The 18,702-nt window shown below is 42.4% G+C and overlaps 1 protein-coding gene across 1 annotated transcript in view; it reads left to right on the forward strand.

Annotated features, from left to right (window-relative positions):
- ADAMTS17 (ADAM metallopeptidase with thrombospondin type 1 motif 17) overlaps nucleotides 1–18,702 on the forward strand; it is a 185,713-nt gene that overhangs the window by 22,215 nt on the left and 144,796 nt on the right. The window contains exons 4-6 of the mRNA XM_074155909.1: nucleotides 4,602–4,774; nucleotides 15,779–15,862; nucleotides 16,451–16,608. Of these exons, the coding sequence (XP_074012010.1) occupies nucleotides 4,602–4,774; nucleotides 15,779–15,862; nucleotides 16,451–16,608 (415 nt within the window). The remainder of the gene's footprint in view (nucleotides 1–4,601; nucleotides 4,775–15,778; nucleotides 15,863–16,450; nucleotides 16,609–18,702) is intronic.

An 18,702-nucleotide genomic window follows, 5' to 3' on the forward strand; every position in this document is an offset into this window, starting at 1 on the left:
AAATTTGGCCTTGCAGAAAGGACTCTGCAATTTTACTTTTATTTGTGGCTTTTGTTGAACTGCATCCAAAAACATTCAGTAGGTTTAACTAGAATGAAGTAGCTAAGATTACAAAAGGAAAGATTAGGGAGAAAAAAAAAAAAGTGGAAGGCTAGAAGAGAAGAGGTTGCTTTTCATATGAGTCTGGGAAATGCTGTTGGAAGGGAGGTAGGAGGAGCAGGAAGGGACTCTGCAGCTACAGCAAGAATGTGCCAAAAACCAGACAGTGCTAGACAGGGCTTTTGGTGTGTAATAGGAAAAGGTCATTTGGGGCGGTTGCTTTGGAATTGTACATCTGTTGGGTTGCCATAAAAAGCACTGAACATAAGGAGTTTTCTACTGAGGCTTCAGAAGAGCTTTGTTGTGCTTCTGATCACAGTAGGGACTTTATTTTTTTGCTTTTCTGAGGAAGATTGCAAAGACTGCTGGACTGCAGAATGTGGTATGATCATGTTGCTTTGCAGGTGATTAGCCAAGGAGAGGTAAAAGCCAGTAAATAAAAGCCAGCTAATGACTTTGTGCAATGTTACATCTGTTTTATACTGAGGATCTGGGGGTGTACTGCCCTTCTCCCATCACCTAACAGTCCTGAATTTGGTGGAATTCTTGGACAGATAGACTCTGTAACACACTGTCAAAGTGACTGGCAAAAGACTAATGTCCCTTGTGCTTAGTCACTCGCAGCATATACGTGCCGTGTCATAGATTGACTGTTTCAGCTCATATTTCACATGAAATTGTCTGACCTCTTAAGCGGGGAACACCTGACTCCTAAAATAGTGTGCAGTTTGGTTATGTATGGTCCCCGCAATGTAAACTCTTTGACAGGCTCCTGCCCATGTTTTATGGCCTCTTATGCCTTCACACTAACACTTAACATCTGCACCACAAAATTTGTAACATCAGTTTGTTCAAATAAAGAATCCACCAAGCATTTAATCCTTGTTTTAATGGCTGATGTTTATTTTAGTGTGAGGTTTCATGGACTCATGGAGGGATTCTCTGCCCGTAGTCCATAAATCATGTGGGGCAGGAGTGAGACTTCTCTGGGCTGGCTTGTTTCTGAGGTGAGGCTCTAGAGATGGGGTTTTTTTTGATACCTCCATAAAGTTGACTCACCTCAGGTATGAGTTGCAGATGCATTTAATGAGGATTTTTACTTTTGGTTTTGGATCTTTTTCTCCTCTTCATCAAATATCTGCAATACAGGTTGTGTGTATTTCTTTTGTTCTGTTTGTGATGGTTCATCCGTGCAAGTGATAGTTGTGTTTCCTCCATGTGCTTGATTATGCTGGAAAATTGTTTGCATGTGTGGTAGGCAGGAAGATGCAAATAGAGACCACTCTGAAAGTAGCCCTCTGCAAGGACAAAAAGAATAAAGAAAAGTTACTTTATAAAGTAGCTACAAACTTTAAAAAAAAACCCAAAAACAAAACAAGAGGGGGGACACAACACATGATACCTCTGCTCAAAGAGTTTGGGTTACTTTGCTTTACCTCTTCTATAGTGGATCATCGCTGACCACCTGAGTTCTTTGTAGGCTCCCTTGAGTCCATTACATGTTGCCTGTTTTAAGTGCTCTGTAAGCTTACATTTGGACAACGTGAGGGAGAGGATGAGGGTAGGAGCCCAGATTCTCTAAGTTAGGTCACTTTGGCTGTGTTTCTAGGCAAGCCTATGGGGTGGTAGTTTTCCACACACAACCTCTAATCCCTACCACCCAGTGGAAAGCAGCCAATCCACAGCTTCAAGTAAAACTCACGAAGGAATGGGGGCCAGAGGCTTTGTGGGAACCGAGACTACCCAGCAATTTGCCAGGAGTCCCTTTACGCTGCTGCTCTCCAGAAATCACACCTTTCAGAGTTTTGTACAGCTGCCTTCTGCAAAGAGGAGCTGAGTGGAATCAGCAAAGCGTCGCCAATTCCTTCATCTGCCTCTGGAGGAGAGAGCACGCCGGGCAATCCCATGGCAAATGACCATGGCATGACCTCTTCTCCCCAGAGTGTCTGGTGTAGTGGGTTCCTCCTCTGACACACACATATAGGTAGGCAGTTTACACCAGCTGAAAACTTTTAATTTATTAGGGAATTACCCAAATAAGAATTTGATAGGAAAGTGCTGTTACTTCCAGGAAGCTTCTGATTGCTAGCGGAAAGACTGAAATAGTTTGCCTTCTCTTCCTTTTTCTCTGATTTCTCCCCTGGTATTTAAATGATAACTTTGAAAGTACTGCAGCTAAAGCTGCATGGTTGTGCAGAGGGAGGGATGGGTGGATGAATGGAATGAAATGAATAAGCAAACAAAAAAACGTGAGCTTTTTGACAGAAGTTTAGTGAAGTCATCTCCATCTCATAGTCGGCAATCAGAGGTACATTCATCTTTTCTTCTTTCTGGTGTAGTCACTCCGTTTTGTTTTGTTGCCTTTCTACAACACTTAGAAATATACAGATTCCCTGCTCTGTGGCAGCTTTGTGATGATTGAGCACTTTTCTGTAGCTTTTCTGTAGCTTTTCTGCAGTCCACGTGAAAACAAGCCTTGAAACTATTTTCATCTTTGTGGCTGGCATGTAGCTTCCGTTATTTATGAGCACCCAAGTTTTCATTTTTTGCTTGTCCATGGGCTCCTGTCTGTCCTTTTAGACCCAGGGGGGAGATTTCCAAACTCTTTTAAAAAAGATTCAAATCAAATTTCATGGTTGTTTTCTCAGTTTAAAATATGCACCCAGTGTTGACAGTTGATGCCTTGGGCAGAAAAGCATGTGCGGAGCTACACTGGATGACTGCTAGACAATTCGGAATAGGGATATGGGATGGACATGTGCAAATGGGTGTATTGACAAGGCAGAAAATGTGTGAATTAGCAGAAGGCAGGGAGTCCATTTCAGGTGGGCTTTAGGGGGGTTCCCAGCTGATGAAGTTTATCACCCTGAATACACAAGGGTCCATGAGGGAAAACTGACGATCAGGGAAAACTGTGAGTGCGTTTATGAGCCTGGGACAAAAGGGGAATTCAAGCTGAATTGTGTTAAGGAGCTGGTAAACAGGCTGTGGAAAAACAGCATCAGTGAATGCTAACTCAGATCTGCCTGCTGCAGGATGGTGCTTTGTTAGGGGAGAGGGTCTCAATTTAAATCTACAGAAAATGAGAAGGGGATTCTCTGCTCTGGGAAATGAGCATCATGTGTAGTGTGACAGGAGAGGTGTCTGTCTGATCACCCCATACAGTCTATCCTGTGTCACTTTTGCATTGAATGTTGTATTTATGCTGTTTCAGGACCTGTTGTGTGTTCTGATCCTTTTTTCATTGGAATAAATTAGCATTAGTATCTCATCTGTAGTATATTGCAGGCTGAGCAGTATGCAGATGTGATTTCAGTGAATCTTGGCAGTTTGTTTCTTATTGCAAACTAAATTTGTTTTAATGACTTCATTTGCTTTTCTTTCATTTTACAATTGAAAACATGAATACATTTTTTTGTGACTGCAATGAAGTGAGCAGATTCAATTTCAGATCTGAACTTAATTTCTCCTTTGTTCATACCTCAGCTGCTTTGCACATCTGCCTTTGAGCTGTGAAGCACGTTTCACCTTTCAGTTTAGAAGAGGAAAAATTACATTAGTCCCTTAGTTTGGAGGAAGAGAGGTTTAACTTCTGTGTTTTAATTTTTGTGTTAATGGTAGCTCACCACTGCTTCTCTTCATAGTCCTTAGAATGGGTCCTTTTCACAAGTTCTTGTAACTTAAGTTCATTAAGGGTCAGCTGGTCTGGGGAGTCCCCTGCTTTTGGTACACGTACCACAATAAAGAGGCATGTGAGCTCTGCACGTAGGTGGCCAGTGACTGCAGCTGCTGGTGCTGGCGCTCATGCCAATAGCAATAAATGAGCAAAGAAAGCTTGAGAAGGTCTTATCTAGCCTGACCTTCTGCACTTCTGGGTTTCATCCAGAGACTTCTGCAGTTGGCCAATAATGCATGTTCCAAAACAATCTTACTTCATTTAAAATTTTTGAGACTCTGTCTTGTGTTCTGTTACATTGCTCTAATAACGCTGGTAGCAAGTAAAAATGCATCTGATGGAAATATTGACTCCAGGAATATCTTACAGCTTCCCTGGCTAGGAGAACTTGTAGCGTCTAGAGTGCACATTGCATCCCAAAGCATGGTCTCCTATCCTAAAGTTTTCTTCAGCAGATTTTTGCATAATTAGCACTTGTTCCATTAGAGTGGAATGTTACGCTTTTCACAAGCAGGATTTCCGATTTCTGAAATTTTTGCAAGAGTATGACTTCTTGGTTTGAATTACAGCTAATTTTTTACTGTCTGGATTTCTTCTCTTTTCTCCTCCTCTTTCCTATTTGCGTGTAATCTGGTGGTCTTATGTAAATCTGCATACAGAGGTACAGATGTACTTGGAATGGAACCTCTTGGTTGCTTCTTTTAATCAGCCAAGAACACTTTAATTAAAGGTCATTGCAATCTGAATGTGCACAAGAACGTTTGTTGACAAGAGTATAAATGTTTTATTATGATCTGCCAGCCTTAATAAGTATTTTGACTTTTAGAAAAGAAGAGACAAAAGAAAATGAAATCAACCAGTGACTGGAGGGAGAGAAGAAATGCCATTCGACTTACCAATGAGTACACAGTAGAAACTCTGGTGGTGGCAGATGCTGATATGGTCCAATATCACGGTGCAGAGGCTGCCCAGAGATTCATCCTCACAGTTATGAATATGGTAAGTAGAGGCTTTACTCTCAAAAGAAGAAGTAAGAACAAACAGATCATATCCAGGGTAGGTTAAAGCTGGCTTCCTTGACAGGTGAACTGGGTAACAGTTTTGACCTTAAGGTATGAGGAAAGGTTTTGGTTTTCTTGTGTTGTGTGTCCCTTCTCCCCCAGGTGTCTGATTCCCTGTATTTGCCTAAGGACATCACAATAAAATGCTTCTTTGAAACCGAAATTGCAAGTTTTCAGTTAGGAAATATTCCATAATTGTTCAGCAGTGGTGTTTTCTACCATGTTTTTGCACTGTTGTGATTTACCTTGGAAGAGAGTATCCCTGAGTGGAGAGACGGTCTTGTCTCACTGGTGTTTCTTGGGCTTCTAAAGATTTCCATGGCATGCCTGTTTCATAAGAGATACTTCTCTGTGGGTCATTGTCATAGCAGGCGGTCAAATTGTTATTGAAGACAGCAGTCATATTGATTTCCAGCAGAAAATCTGGCTTTAAGTCAGTGAGAAACACTTTTTAGCTCTGATTTTTACATAATGAAAATGGCTGCCTCTCTTGCTGCAGAAAACATGGCAAATGTATCACCAAAGTGCCAGCTGATCCCATTCTCTTTACCCCAGGGCCTCTTGTGCTATATGAAGTGGCGCTGGTCACACCTCTGAATAGTTGATGGAGTTGGGTTTTAGAAGCATTCTAGAAATTCTGCAGAGAATCTGCCAGGAGAGAGGAGAGCCTTTTGAAATTGCAAGCTCCTATGAAGTGTGGGTGTTAATTTGTTAGCTGTCCTAGGATTAACTTCCTTCAGTCTCAGTTGATAAGGGAACACAAAGCCTCTCACAATGAATGCTCACTCAGTCACTTGTTGGCAGTGCCAATAAAGAGATAATGGCTAAATTGGATGTGGACACTGAAAACTTTGCTTAGAGACGGCAGGGGTCCTTCCAGAGGCATTTGCACAAGGAAGCCTTGGAAGAAGCATGTATTCGTCTGCCCGTGCTATTGTAACATCCAGGAACAGCTCATTCTCCTGACTACTGTTCTGTTGTTGTTCATGAGCAGCAAATTGGCTTGGAAAAAAACCACCCAGTTCTTAATAGTAATTGACTGGTCATGCTTCCCAGTGACGAGCTGAGTGATGGATGCTTAGTGCATAACCCTGCTATGGGACAACAGCTTTTCAAGAGGTCTTGTAGTCTTTTATCAAGCACCGGCGTGAGGGAGCTCTCCTGTAGTGAAATGCTTTGCTGATTAATCAGGGAGTTTGTTTAACTAGTCTTTTCCATTAACAAGCTGCTTTTCTGTGTCCCTTCCTCTACCTTTTATTTTTGCCTTCTACCATGCTGTGACAATAGTCATTTAATAGGGCTTCACTGTGTCTCTACATTTATTTGGATGGGTTTGTCGGAAATGTCTTCTTGCAACAAATCCATTCATGTCACTATCACTTTAGGGTCTACTTCTTGGCTTTCCTGCATTTAAGGATGTGTTTGCTGGGGGCACAAGAGCCTTATCCTTCTCAAAGCCATGGTCATCCACCTTTAAATTCACATACCAGCTTTGCAGTGAGTGGGCAGAACATAAGTTCAGCTCTGAGCAAATTTGCTTCTCAAGTCACTTTTTGAACTAGCAGAAGTGCGTATTCAGATGTAACATGTACATTGATAGACCAAGTCCTAAACAAAAGATGGCCATGAATACTGTTGTCTGTCCACTCTGAGGAGTTCTGCAGAACATCTCAGCAACATCAGTTTGCCAGGTGTGAATATATATGTGTGGGGAGGTGCTGATAGATGGGTTGGGTTCTCTAAACCCATTTACTAAGCAAATATTGAAGCTTAGTTTCCAATGGATTTGGCTGATGGACTTTTAAGCTAGGTTCTGATGCTGTAGCGTGAGCTCACCCCTTTATTAGACACAAGAGAGTGCACATGGAAGAGGACTCTTGGCTGAGGAACACATTTATCTGACATCTCTTAAGGTGCAAAGTCCAGCTGAAATGCTTCCCACTGTTAAGTCATTGCTCCTGGGGGCTCACCCATGTGTTTTTTCTGATGTCTGATAGGATTTGAATTTATGTTTCAGCTTTTCAGCCTTCAGAGGAGCACCAACGGAGTCTCTCGCCTTTGTCTGGCCACCTACATTCCCACGCTTGTGGGAACATAATATATTCAGGGCTTTACCTGAGGAAATTGGTTGTGAGTGGCTGGCAAGATCAGATCGTACCAAGGAATCATAACAGGCAAACATGTAGATGGCATCATTGCCTAAGTCCTTTATTCTGAGGCTATAAAACAAGGTGAAATTCAAGGAAATCGAAGGTGGTTTTAACATTCCATTTGCTATAATGAAAGCTGATCTTCATCCCAGCAAAAAAGGCTAGAAGAATAATTCAGAAAATAAATTTCAGGGAGACAGGATGGTCATGTGGTTTAAGTAGGCCTTAGCCGAGCTCGTCACTCAGCCACGCTCTTTGGATAGTGTCTGAACCAACCATGATGAATCTCTGTGTGGCAGCTTCCCATCTGTAAAACTGTGAGTATGAGGAATAGTACAACCCAAACTCCTTCGGGCAACGTCTGTTACGCCCTTCTCTAGTGCAGGATCGGTTGTGCACTATGTTACCACACAAATGAACACCCTCTTGGCTACTTGGGATCTTTGTTTCTAGCCTACCTCGACAGGACTTCTGTCAGCCTTCTGTGACTGTTAGCTGGGGGACAGGATTTGCCCCATGATATTAGGCAGTGCTTATTCAGCTACACTGCAGGGTGGCGGGCTGCCTCTAAAAGAAACCAGAATGTTAATTTTGGCTTGGATGCTTGCATTTAAGCAAATAGAACATTACTGGTCAGGGGTATATTAACTTAACTCCTCTCTGTAAGCCATTACGTTTACTGTCAAACCACAAAACAAGCATTAAGAGGTCTTATTAATGCATTTTATATTTATAGACATTTTAAATAAAGTGATCTGCCTTAAAGTATTTAATATCTATTTATGTTACAAGAATTTCTGAAGGGAAAAAAGTCAGCATTACAAAATACTGTTTTATTGCTCCCTTGGTAAATGAGAATCTTAGGGAAAAAAGCCCACCACCTTCCTCTAGAATAACAGCTAAGAAACACGGCAAACCCCTTTTTCAACCCAGAAATAACAGGTAGTACTTCAAATAGCAAATGCTGTGTTTTTAATGATACTCTGTAGTTCTGACATCCCCCTGAACAGAAAATAGATTCCCATTAAAGTTACTTGTTTTTTTCTGAAAGCCATTGTAGAGGTGCAGGCTCTTCCATTTAGTAAACTAATATTTGAAGTTGTAAGACAGATTTTTCCAAGATCATGGAAGAATTTCCCTCTAAGGTACTCTGTAATGTATGAGTAGGAACAAGCATGGCTCCAGGGCTTTGAGTTCACTTTTTTTTAAGTCACCACCTCTAAAATTAAATCTTTTCTTGTTTTCTGGGAAGGTATTTGATTCAGCACAATTTTCCTAAGGGCGATTCCTCATGGCTTTGTGATAATGTTAAAAAAAAAAAAGCTGATAAAGAAGTTGTCAAATGCCACCATTTACATCTGCAGCCTTAGCGAGGCAGTGAGTTTATGGGCACACTGGACATAGAGAGATCTCAGCAGAATTATGGAAGTGCAAAACCATCTGCTTAAATATATATGTGCTGATTTATTTTTCTAGGTTAAACTCACTTGGTATTGAGCTTTTGCACAGTATTGCAGTGTTTGCATTTCAGTTCTTGTCTTCCCTTTGCATCCTTTGGCTTGACTGCATCACCCGTTTCCTGCCTTCGTTCATGCCCTTCTTCAGTAGCCACCAGTGCTTAGAACTTCCTCTAAATTCCGAAACAAAGTGCCTTTGTGGTAAAACATGCTTATTTTGCTTACCCATTCTTTTAGTCTGCATCTGGCCACTGTAAATTCTCATTGCATTTCATCTACGTGGAGGCTGTTTGGATGGATGTTCTGTTTCTTATGAAGTCCTGTGTTGCTTTTGCAACACGTCATGGCTTTGTCTAAACTGAACTTCAGGTTTCTCAGCCAGCAACTAGAAGACCAGTGCGTTGGCTTTCTCTTTTCCTCTCCCCTGCGTTCCTGTGTATCTGCTCACAATAGCTCCTTGGTTCAGGAGCAGATTCTGAAGCATAAGGCATGTACTGCTTTCTTGCAGGAGCTTTATGCTTTTGTTTCCTCTTGTGTTTTCATCTTAGAGAAATGGCCAATAAGCCAAAAAGAATTTCTCTGTTCTCGTAGACCAGGCAAACTTCACTGGCCTCTACTGTGGCTGGTCTTCATGACTTATGGCTTCAGCTTCCTGGAGAAAACTTGGATTCAAATGAGTCTGAAGCATATGATAAATGAGGTATGAGACCCTTTGGAAAGTTCTGTCCATGGCCACAGTGTTTTTAACGGTGAGGAGTGACTGGTTTCAGCTAGTACCTGAACAGCAAGTTGTGAATGTTGGCTCCTTGCAATTGTGCAGAGCTTACTTTGCAAACCAAGTCTGACTCAGACTGACCCTCTGAGTGTTTAGGGACAGAGATGTCTGAATTTCCAAGACCACAACATAATAATTTAAAGCCTACTTTCTATGGGTTTGAAAACCTACGAAAAAGAGTTGTTTGGAGGGTTTTTTTTTTTTCTCCCCGAAGTGCATTTTTTGTGGTTTTGGAATAAATCACAACTGTGGCTTGGTTTTGAGCTTGCCTTTTTCTGAGAGAATACAGCATTCAGGGGTAAGTTACTCTAGTATGTGTTAGTTCTCCTGCAGCTGTTGCTAAGCCATGCGATTAGTGTGGAAACCCTTTGCAGCAGCAAGCAGTAACTTGAAGTTAGTGATCTTTTGGATGTCATTAAGAGGGAAAATTTTTATGTTGTTCTTTAGGAATAATACTGGTTTACTCTCTGAAGCTTTATTTTACACTCTGCAGATCATTTTTCGTTTTGGATTTCCCCTGTGAGAGATTTTTCTATGTTAAAGAAGCAGATAAAATCATTTTTATCATGCATGCATTGATGGATTTATATCTCTGTGCTCTTGGGGACTGGTCCTTAAAGGCTCCAGAGCTGCCACTGATAATTGGCTCCCTTGCCCTGATCTGGAATTTTCATGATGGGAACAGGGATGTAAGGGAAAATGATATAAATATTTGATCACTGTCTACAGATTTCTCTTTTCACTCCAGCAGCCCCAAGAGAAAGAGTTATGTCAACTGTATCTTATAAAGAGCCATGAATATGTACTTTTTCATAATGTTTAATGGGGTAATTTGAAAGCTTGGCTTTAGGTGGGTGTTAGAAATCCTATAGCACTTTTCAAAACAAGTGAAAGACAACCTCGGTAACCTGACTAATGCTTCTGCTCTCCAAACGTCGTCCAGCAGCCAAGGCAACAGGGAGGCCCTTGCTTGAGTGCAATGCTTAGGGAAGAAAAAAGAAAAAAGTCAATTTACCCTCAGGGTTGCTGTTCTGAACTCCAAAACATCTGAAACACACACGTCTCCCTCCCACCGTGCACCTGCAGAGGAAGCTCTTGAGAATTTAAAAAAATTAAACTGATGTCGTTTAGTTCGTCTCTTAGTCCAATTCCTCATGTCTAGGTTGTGCTTTATGCATGCTGGGGCAGGCCTGGACAGCTCATGCCAAAGCTGCATTTATTCTGTCCCTTCCATGTTAAAGCTACAAGGAGAAGGAAAGGCAGGAGGAATGCAGAGGAGGAAGAGAAGGATGGTCCAGGCTTCAAGTTTTTCTGTTCTCTTTAGGGCATTCTGTGCAGTAAGGCTTTGTCAAGGAAGTGCAGATGAAGGAGGGAGATGTCAGAGATGAGCTTTATTCTTTGTCTTCTTCTGGCCTTCCCCTTCCATTTTACTAATTGTTTTGTGTGACTCTTTACTGTACCTCTTCCTGTTTCCAAACCATACTCTCTCTGCTTCTGACGACTCCTCACAGAATGGAAGTCAATACAACATAGAAGTTCACCTGCAACAGGGCAACAGATCCCGACCACTCTTCAGCCACACTGACAATTTTTCACATCCCTTCCCTTCAGTCCAGTGACCAAAAACCTCCATTGCTGTTCCAGCCAAGCTGCTTTCTGGCACTGTGATGTCTTAAAACAGCAACCTTTGCATTTTGTTCCACGGCAGCGTGTGAGAGGGTTTCATGTAGCTGACGCTTGTGTTCCCAGCTGCCTTATTTTATTAAAAGGTTCTAAAATACCCCAAATATTTTTACTTTTTTCCCCTGTTGGAAGTGGTCACAGCAGCCTCAAGGGTGTGATGCAATTGCAGGCTTGAGGGAGGGTGGCCCACGGTATTGCGAGTGGGAAGGGAGTGTCTGTGAGTCAGTCTCTCTATTAATGCCTGCTGTCCGTGCAGCAGGAAACCTTGAGAACATCTGCTCTAGGAAATCCCATTCCTCTTCCTCTGGTACCAATTATCTCAGCCACCTCGCTTGGCGCTGTTAGCTCATGTGCCAATGATAGCTGGTCTGAACAGCTTTGACACGCCAGGTCTGTGGGGGATGATTTCCTTGTAGGCTGGGTGAGAAGGGCACAAGGAATGGGCCATGATGGGCCAAGATGGAATCCAGTTCTCAGCAGGAAAGACCTATGGATTTGAATTCTTTTATTTTAAAGACATCTGGATTCTGGGATGACACTTCCCTTGGGCACAACCTCCCTGTCACAGACTGGTTTGACGCTGGCTGTGTGCTGCTAAAATGGCTGTGAATAACCTGCGCTGAACTCGATCTCATAGTTTTTCATCACGTAGTTTAAGGTCTGGTTGTCTTCTCGCTGGGGTTCCTTCTAGCCTAAAAGACTGTGATTTGAGATGGTTTGGGTTTTCATTTAAAAGGGCAGTGTTTTGGGCGCAGATGCCCGGGCCCTGGTCCTGGGAGGCTGTGGGGGCCTCTGTGAGGAGAGACCCGGGGCTGTCCCTGGCCGGTCACAGCCGGTTCCAGCCAGCTCTGCAATGGCCCCACCACAGGGCACCACCGAGCCCCTCAGCAAAGCTGGCGGTGCCTCTGTGAGAACGCATTTGTGAAAGGGGAAAAGGCTGTGTAGGCAGTGAGGGAAAAAGTGAGGGAAAAGGTGTTGCCCTCAGTCTGTGGAGAGACCATGGTGGGGAAGGTGGGTATTCCCTGAAGAATATTGCGGCCTGTGGAGAGACCATAGTGGGGCAGGTGGGTATTCCCTGAAGAATATTGCGGCCTGTGGAGAGGAGCCGTCGCTGGAGCAGGTTCTCCTGACAGGGCCTATGGCCCGTTGGGAGGACCTGTGGTGCAGCGGGGGGAAAAGTGTGAGGAGAAAACAGCTCCTATCTGCTGCTCCTATGGACTAACCACAATCCCCATTCCCCTGCATGGCTCCGGGTAAGGGGGAAGGAGGTAGAGGAGTCAGGAATGGAGAAGTGAAGTTGAGCCTAGGAAAAAGTGATGGGATGAGGTGAGGGCAAGGAGTTTTGTAATTTGTCTTTGTTTCTCTCAATACAAATTCTTTTAATTGGCAATAAATTAAATTTTCCCCAAGTCAAGTGTGTTTTGCCAATGACGGTAATTGATAAGCGATCTCCCTCTTTTTATCTCAACCCACCAGCTTTTTCATCTTATTTTGTCCCCCTGTCCTGTTGAGGAGGGGTTGTGAGAGGGCGGCGAGGTGGGGTCTGGCAGGCATCTAGTCAGAGAAACTCAAGTGCCATGTGGCTAGTTCCCTCTCAGACTCCATGTCTCCATTTCACAGTCCTATGTCTGGGCTAAATGCAAGGTCAAATCACTTGTGCAGAAGAACTGTCTTGCACTCTGTTTTAACTGAGAAGGCCTATTTAACTCAATATAGTGATGAGAGTATACGTCCTGTACTCAGTTGATGAATAAGAGCTGTGTTTGCTTGAGCAGACCAATTTGCAGGCACACTTTTCGTCTGTTTTCTTGCTAATTTACCTGCAGATCTTAGCTCGTTTTGAAAGACAAGTTTGTTTGTGGGTGGAGTGTGAACAGTTCCCAGCTACATCTATGTAGACCTTTCTGTATAAAACTTTACAGGGGAATTTTTGTAACAGAAAAAGACATAGAAGAATCAGTGAAGGCAGATGTAGCTGGAGATGTCTCTCCACTCTTCAACTTGGCTCATGAAAGAAGATTGGAAATTATAAATATGATATTTTGACAGTGTCCTACAGTTCTGGTGCTGGACCATCTTAAATCACAGTGCTAATGTCATCTTCAGCTGAGCTTATGATCACACTTTAAATCCTGAGAAACAGTGCAGACTTGTATGAAACAAAACAAACCAAAAAATTACTGTTCCTCTGGCAACTGTCTATCCATCTCTGAGGAAAATTTTTGAAACTTCATTAAGAAATTATTTACCCCAGTGTGTGGGTATTGTTAGCTATCATACTTTCTTGCCTTTTGTCAGTAATAGATTCATCCTTGGAGTTAAACAACTCGTAAGCATGGCCAGAATATGCATTGTCACTTGTGTTTGCACCACATCTTCAAAATTCTGCACACTGTCTATCCTAAAACATTTCTTGCTTATACACCTGGATTTGTGCCACAGCGATAATCAGCATCCTGTCCTTATCAGAGTCCAGTTGGCCAGCACTGTGGTGTCAGGCAAGTTACAGTGTGTTTACCTGTACACACGTTAAAAGTACTGATTTCCGTGCAAAGGAACCAGTCTGGCTGCACTGAAGCAAGTGTCTCCCTTTTAATGCAGTCAGAGCTCATGGACTCAGAAGTCTGGTTCAGCCTCTGAGGCATTCGGAGTGGGGGATGGAAGCGGAGCTAGCTGGAGCAGATCTCTGATGAGAAAGGGTCTGTCTCTTCTCCAGGTGGATTGTGTTTGAATGCTTCAGTTGTGCTGAAGTAGAACAGCCACTTGTACCAGTCAGGCTTATTTAGCAGAGGGAAAGGTTATTGTTCCTACTAGGCAACACAAACTACCATCAATCTGGGGCTTCTTTGGGCTCTATTTAAGAGAATAAGCAAACAAAGCTTGAATAAACAAGCAAAGTAAAGCCTCTTTTGCACGCCTAGTGTCTTTTTTGTTTGGAATCCAGTTGTTGCTGCTGCTAGCTTGGTTGGGCTCTTCTGAGATCACTGATGGATGCAAATACAAACGCGGTCAAAGTTATTTCTCTTGTGCTTGGGGAGCACAAAAGAAAAGGAAGAGGGGCTGACAGCTAACCTCTCCAGCAGCTGGTTCTTGCTATGCACGTTTTACCAGTGAAAACTACCTTTTGAAGTGGTGTTTGGTTCTCTCTGTGCTGGGTCTGGAGGCAGGCAGCTTGTCTGCTCTGATGGAAAGGCAAGCACCTTTATCCACTGATAAGAACCTGTTTGCTGTACTCTCATTTTATGAGTAGAAACTTTAATGAATGGTCAGAGCTAGCAGTGAGCCAGGCAAATCAAAGGCATCCATCACAGGCAAATGTTTTTACCCTCTGTAGTGGTACATGAGAGACTGACTTGATGAGCATGATGCCCCATTGACCCTCTCAGCTGAATGTCCAGGTCTCCATTTACACATAGGTCAACTGTCAGAGCCCTTCTCTGCAAGTGTCAAGTTTATCCCCCCAGGTCTGTAGTGAGAGGCCTTAGCTACTCTACCAACATACCCCCGAGCTAAGCAAATAGTACCAGCACTTGTATGCATTTGTATACCAGCCGCAGGGAAGATAAACGGCTTATTGTGCTCATACTGGAGGTCAGTGGGTCAAATACTGAGTAGCGTCTGTCTTGCAATCTGTGCCTAAATTATAGGAAACATTTACGTGTGTGCTTAAATCCAACTCCAAACACTAAAGAGCTTAAGAACACTCTTATACTGAGCACATTCCTGAGTATTTGCACAAATAGGAAAAATACCAAGCATTGAAAACATAATATCCGAAATGTGTTCATGTCTTGAGTTTGTTGTAGGAAGTTAGCTGAGCCTGTGTGATATTTCTAGCCAAAGGAGATGTGAGTAAGGAGTATAGCTTACCTGCGGCCAAATGCCGCCTCATAGTAGTCAAGAGTCTCTCTTCAGTGATATTGATTTTATTTTTTTGACTGAGTATGGAATACAATATTCATCCAAAGGTCATTATGGCATATTGTAAACCTTTTTAAAAATAAACCCCACCCTCACCTTTTCTGATATAGTCTAGTTAAAGGATTTGTACATAGAAAAACAGGTGGAATAAAATTCTGGCATCAATTAAGATCTTATGTTCTAACCTATAAAAATGAGGTGAAGTATCTGAACAGGAATGCAAAATCTGGAGAAAGTAGTAAGGTAGTTTCCGGTGCTATTTTTGTATTTCCTGAGGGTTGTGTCATTATGTGCTGCCTTATTACTATTCTCTTATATAAGATATGAAAATAACAGAGGGAAATTGCTTTTCCATTCTATTTCCTGAAGTCTAAAACACACCATTATTTCATCTTGCATTCAGATATCTCTGATATTTAAATGCTGAAGATCCATATTATTTGGATGCTTCATAACGTATGTCCATGTTCCTGAGACTTTGGGTTATGCTTACAGATCCTTTGGAATATTTCTCTCCTTTCCTTTGTTGCTCAGCAGCCCTTTTCCTCTTGTTTATTCCATTTAAAAGGATTTTTCTTTCTGCGAAGAGCTTGTGTATGTTTTGTTTTGTTTTGTTTTTTAATGTTTTTTGCCTTGAATGTTGAATCTTGCTCAGATTAGTCTGTGACAAATTGGTCAGGTGGTGAAGCCAAATGCAGTACCAGGAGCAAACCTACTGTGGTATTGCAAGCATTTTAGCTACACTGTAGTATGTGGAACTGTTAGAGTGGTAACACAGTAGCTCTTAAAAATTCTATGGTTTATTGAGTGTAGTAGCCCAACGCATTCAGGTTTGTTTTGGGTAATTTTTTGGAAGGATAAATGTCTAACTTCAGTCACAATTAGTCACTTCAACTCTTACTAGGTTTTGGTATTGTTTCTGATATACTGTGGATGTTTTCTTTGCGTTTTAACAGGTGTACAACATGTTTCAACATCAAAGTCTTGGAATTAAAGTCAGCATTCGAGTGACCAAACTAGTCCTGCTCCGGAACCGTCCTGTGAGTTCTAACTCATTTTTACCCTGCTGCTATGATTGTACTGTGGTAGTCTCACAGGCAGAGCAGGATCCTTGTGCTGGGATGGGGGGACAGTGGGGCATGTCTGGCCACATGATCACAAATTGTAAGCGGTGCATGCCGTGCTACACAAGGCAGTATTAAAGGTGGGAAGTACAAGGGGCTGTGGGAGTGAAAGGAGCTCCAATTCTTTTATTTATCCTTCCTGGTAAATCTTTGTCCGCTTATAGTTGCAAACGAGTCTCAGGTGTTAATTGGTACAAAGATTAAAAATTATATGGCTCTGGTATGGAATATATAACTCCCAGACTTACGAGACTTTTGAATGTAGTGCTGTATTAGAAGCTTATGACTGCTGCCAGCTGATGGAGTTTGTTCTGTAGATCAAATGACAGAAGTCAGTGCGGATTCCAAAGTCCCTAGTTCACCTGCTCAGATGAAGCTGGTTTTGCACTTTTTATTCTATCACATCTATATCTTTGAGCCTGTGGTATTTCATCAGAGGTCTAATGCTTTATGTAAAGACTGTGACTGATATTTCTTTTCTATCCCTTTTTTTTTTTCCAAAAGGCAAAGTTGTCTATTGGCCATCATGGAGAGAGATCTCTGGAGAGCTTTTGTCAATGGCAAAATGAAGAATATGGTGGGGCAAAATACCTTGGTAACAACCAGGTTCCTGGTGCAAGGGATGACACCCCTCCTGTGGATGCTGCTGTTTTTGTAACCAGGTATAGTGAGGTCTGGTTTATCAGTTTACTTCAACCAATAATGGCCCACAGTCAGTGATGGGGTTGTCTGGTCTAGCAGTAATCCAAGAAAAAGATCTGTGGATGATGATACATTTGCTACCTCCATGCTGTTTGGATGGCTCTGATGACTCCGATGAAAGTGATTTGTCTTGTTTCTGTGTATACTTAACAAGGCTGTGCAAAAGCATCTCTCCTCCTGAATCAGAGCATTGTTGTAGTCGGGATACAGGCAAGATATGGCTGTCGCACAGCAGATACTTTTTTCTAACACCAGCTAGTATAAATGGAAAAAACGGGTGAGGCTTTGGAGCAGCAAATCCATGGTCTTTTAAGTTGATTGCGTACTTTAAGATGTAAATGAAGAATGCATTGTTATAGAAATGATCTCTGAATAATTAAACTGAGCACAAAAATATAGTGTAAGATGGATGCTGTACATGCTGAAAAAACAGCACTTCCTACCTCCTCCTTCCCCAATTTGAGACAGGAAATGTCTGTACTGTACTGCAGTTCAATATTACTCACATCTTTCACTTTTTTTTTCTCGGACAACAGTGTAAGTAGAAATACATGATTTTGCATGAACTGCCATTCTGATTGTAGTAATCTATTGTGTAAATAGTCACATTGCAAACTATCCATGGGATTTTGGTGAGTGTTCACTAAAATAGCTGGTGAGCAGGGCATAGGGCCAGCAAAGTTTCTAAGAATGCACCTTCACAGACATGTGTGCAGTTCCCCCAAATCCTTCTCTCTCCTCTGTATTCAGTGTAGTCCAACCAAGCACTTAAGCAGATATTTAACATTTTAGACAGGGTGAATAGTTCCTTTGAAGTCAATGGGCTGCACATCCTGGTTATAGTTAAGCATGTGCTTCATTGGATCAGAGCCTAAATAAATAACTAACATTTTTGTTAAACTCATCTGGGCATCCAGTTGTCCTGCATGACAAGTGAGGCATACAGAATCTCTTCTGATGTGCTCTAAGCATGGGGTGGAGGGAATGAGCAGAACATTTCATCTGTGCAGTCTCTCTGCAGCTTATAAAATTGAATGCATAATGTCAGGCTAAATGAGTTGGACTCAGGCATCTGAGGAAGAATGGTAAAAAGAATTTGTAGGAAGAATTGTTCAATAGTTTTGCAGGGGTTTGCAGTCAGAATAGCTGGTTCAGTACAGGTCTGGTTGGGTTAGAAACTAGATTCAGATTTTATGAGAAACTTCAGGCCAGGGAACGCATTGCTGTGTATAAGAGCAGCATTTTTCCTGTTTGATACACCAGCAGTGGTTGACCCCAAGGTACATGTAGTCTTTTTCCTTCCTTCTTGCTGTGTCTTGTCATCCTTAACCCATCCTGCTTCTGCTGCATAGAGGATGCCGCATTGTTTAGAAGACTTCTGGCCCAGCAGCCCAATTTCTGCGTCAGGAAAATGAGGTTTTCTACTCTTGGCTTTAGAAGCATTTGTGTGTGTCCCTGGACCCTCACCAGACTGTACAGATGGACCAGTGGTAGAGGATATGGGAGCAACAGCATGTCCAGCACAAGCAATTGTGCCAGAAAAAGCAGAAGCTGAATTTTCAGCAGCTGCAGCTGCTTTAGGACTAGAAACAGATTCTTTGGGGTCAACCTCTGAAGAAATCCCTCTGGTTCCAGTCTGGCTATGTTCATTTGAAACACCAAGACACGCTTGCCTTTTGAAACTGCACCTCTAACTGATGTTCCCCATATACAGAATCACAGAATCACCTAGGTTGGAAGGGACCTTTTAAGATCATCTAGTCCAACCAATGAAAAAAAAAAAAAAAAAAAACCACAAACAAAACACCACACACACACCCCACCACACCACCCAACACTAATCCATATTCCCAAGCACCATGTAAACTCCTCTCTTGAGTACCTCCAGGGATGGTGCCTCAACCACCTCCCTGGGCAGCCCATTCCAATGCCTGATAACCCTTTCAGTAAAGAAATATTTCCTAATATCTAACCTGAACTTCCCCTGGCGTAACTTGAGGCCATTACCCCTTGTCCTATCATCTGTAACTTGGGAGAAGAGACCGACCCCCGCC

This window comes from Numenius arquata, chromosome 11 (assembly GCF_964106895.1).
Source record: "Numenius arquata chromosome 11, bNumArq3.hap1.1, whole genome shotgun sequence".
NCBI classification, from domain to species: Eukaryota; Metazoa; Chordata; class Aves; order Charadriiformes; family Scolopacidae; genus Numenius; species Numenius arquata.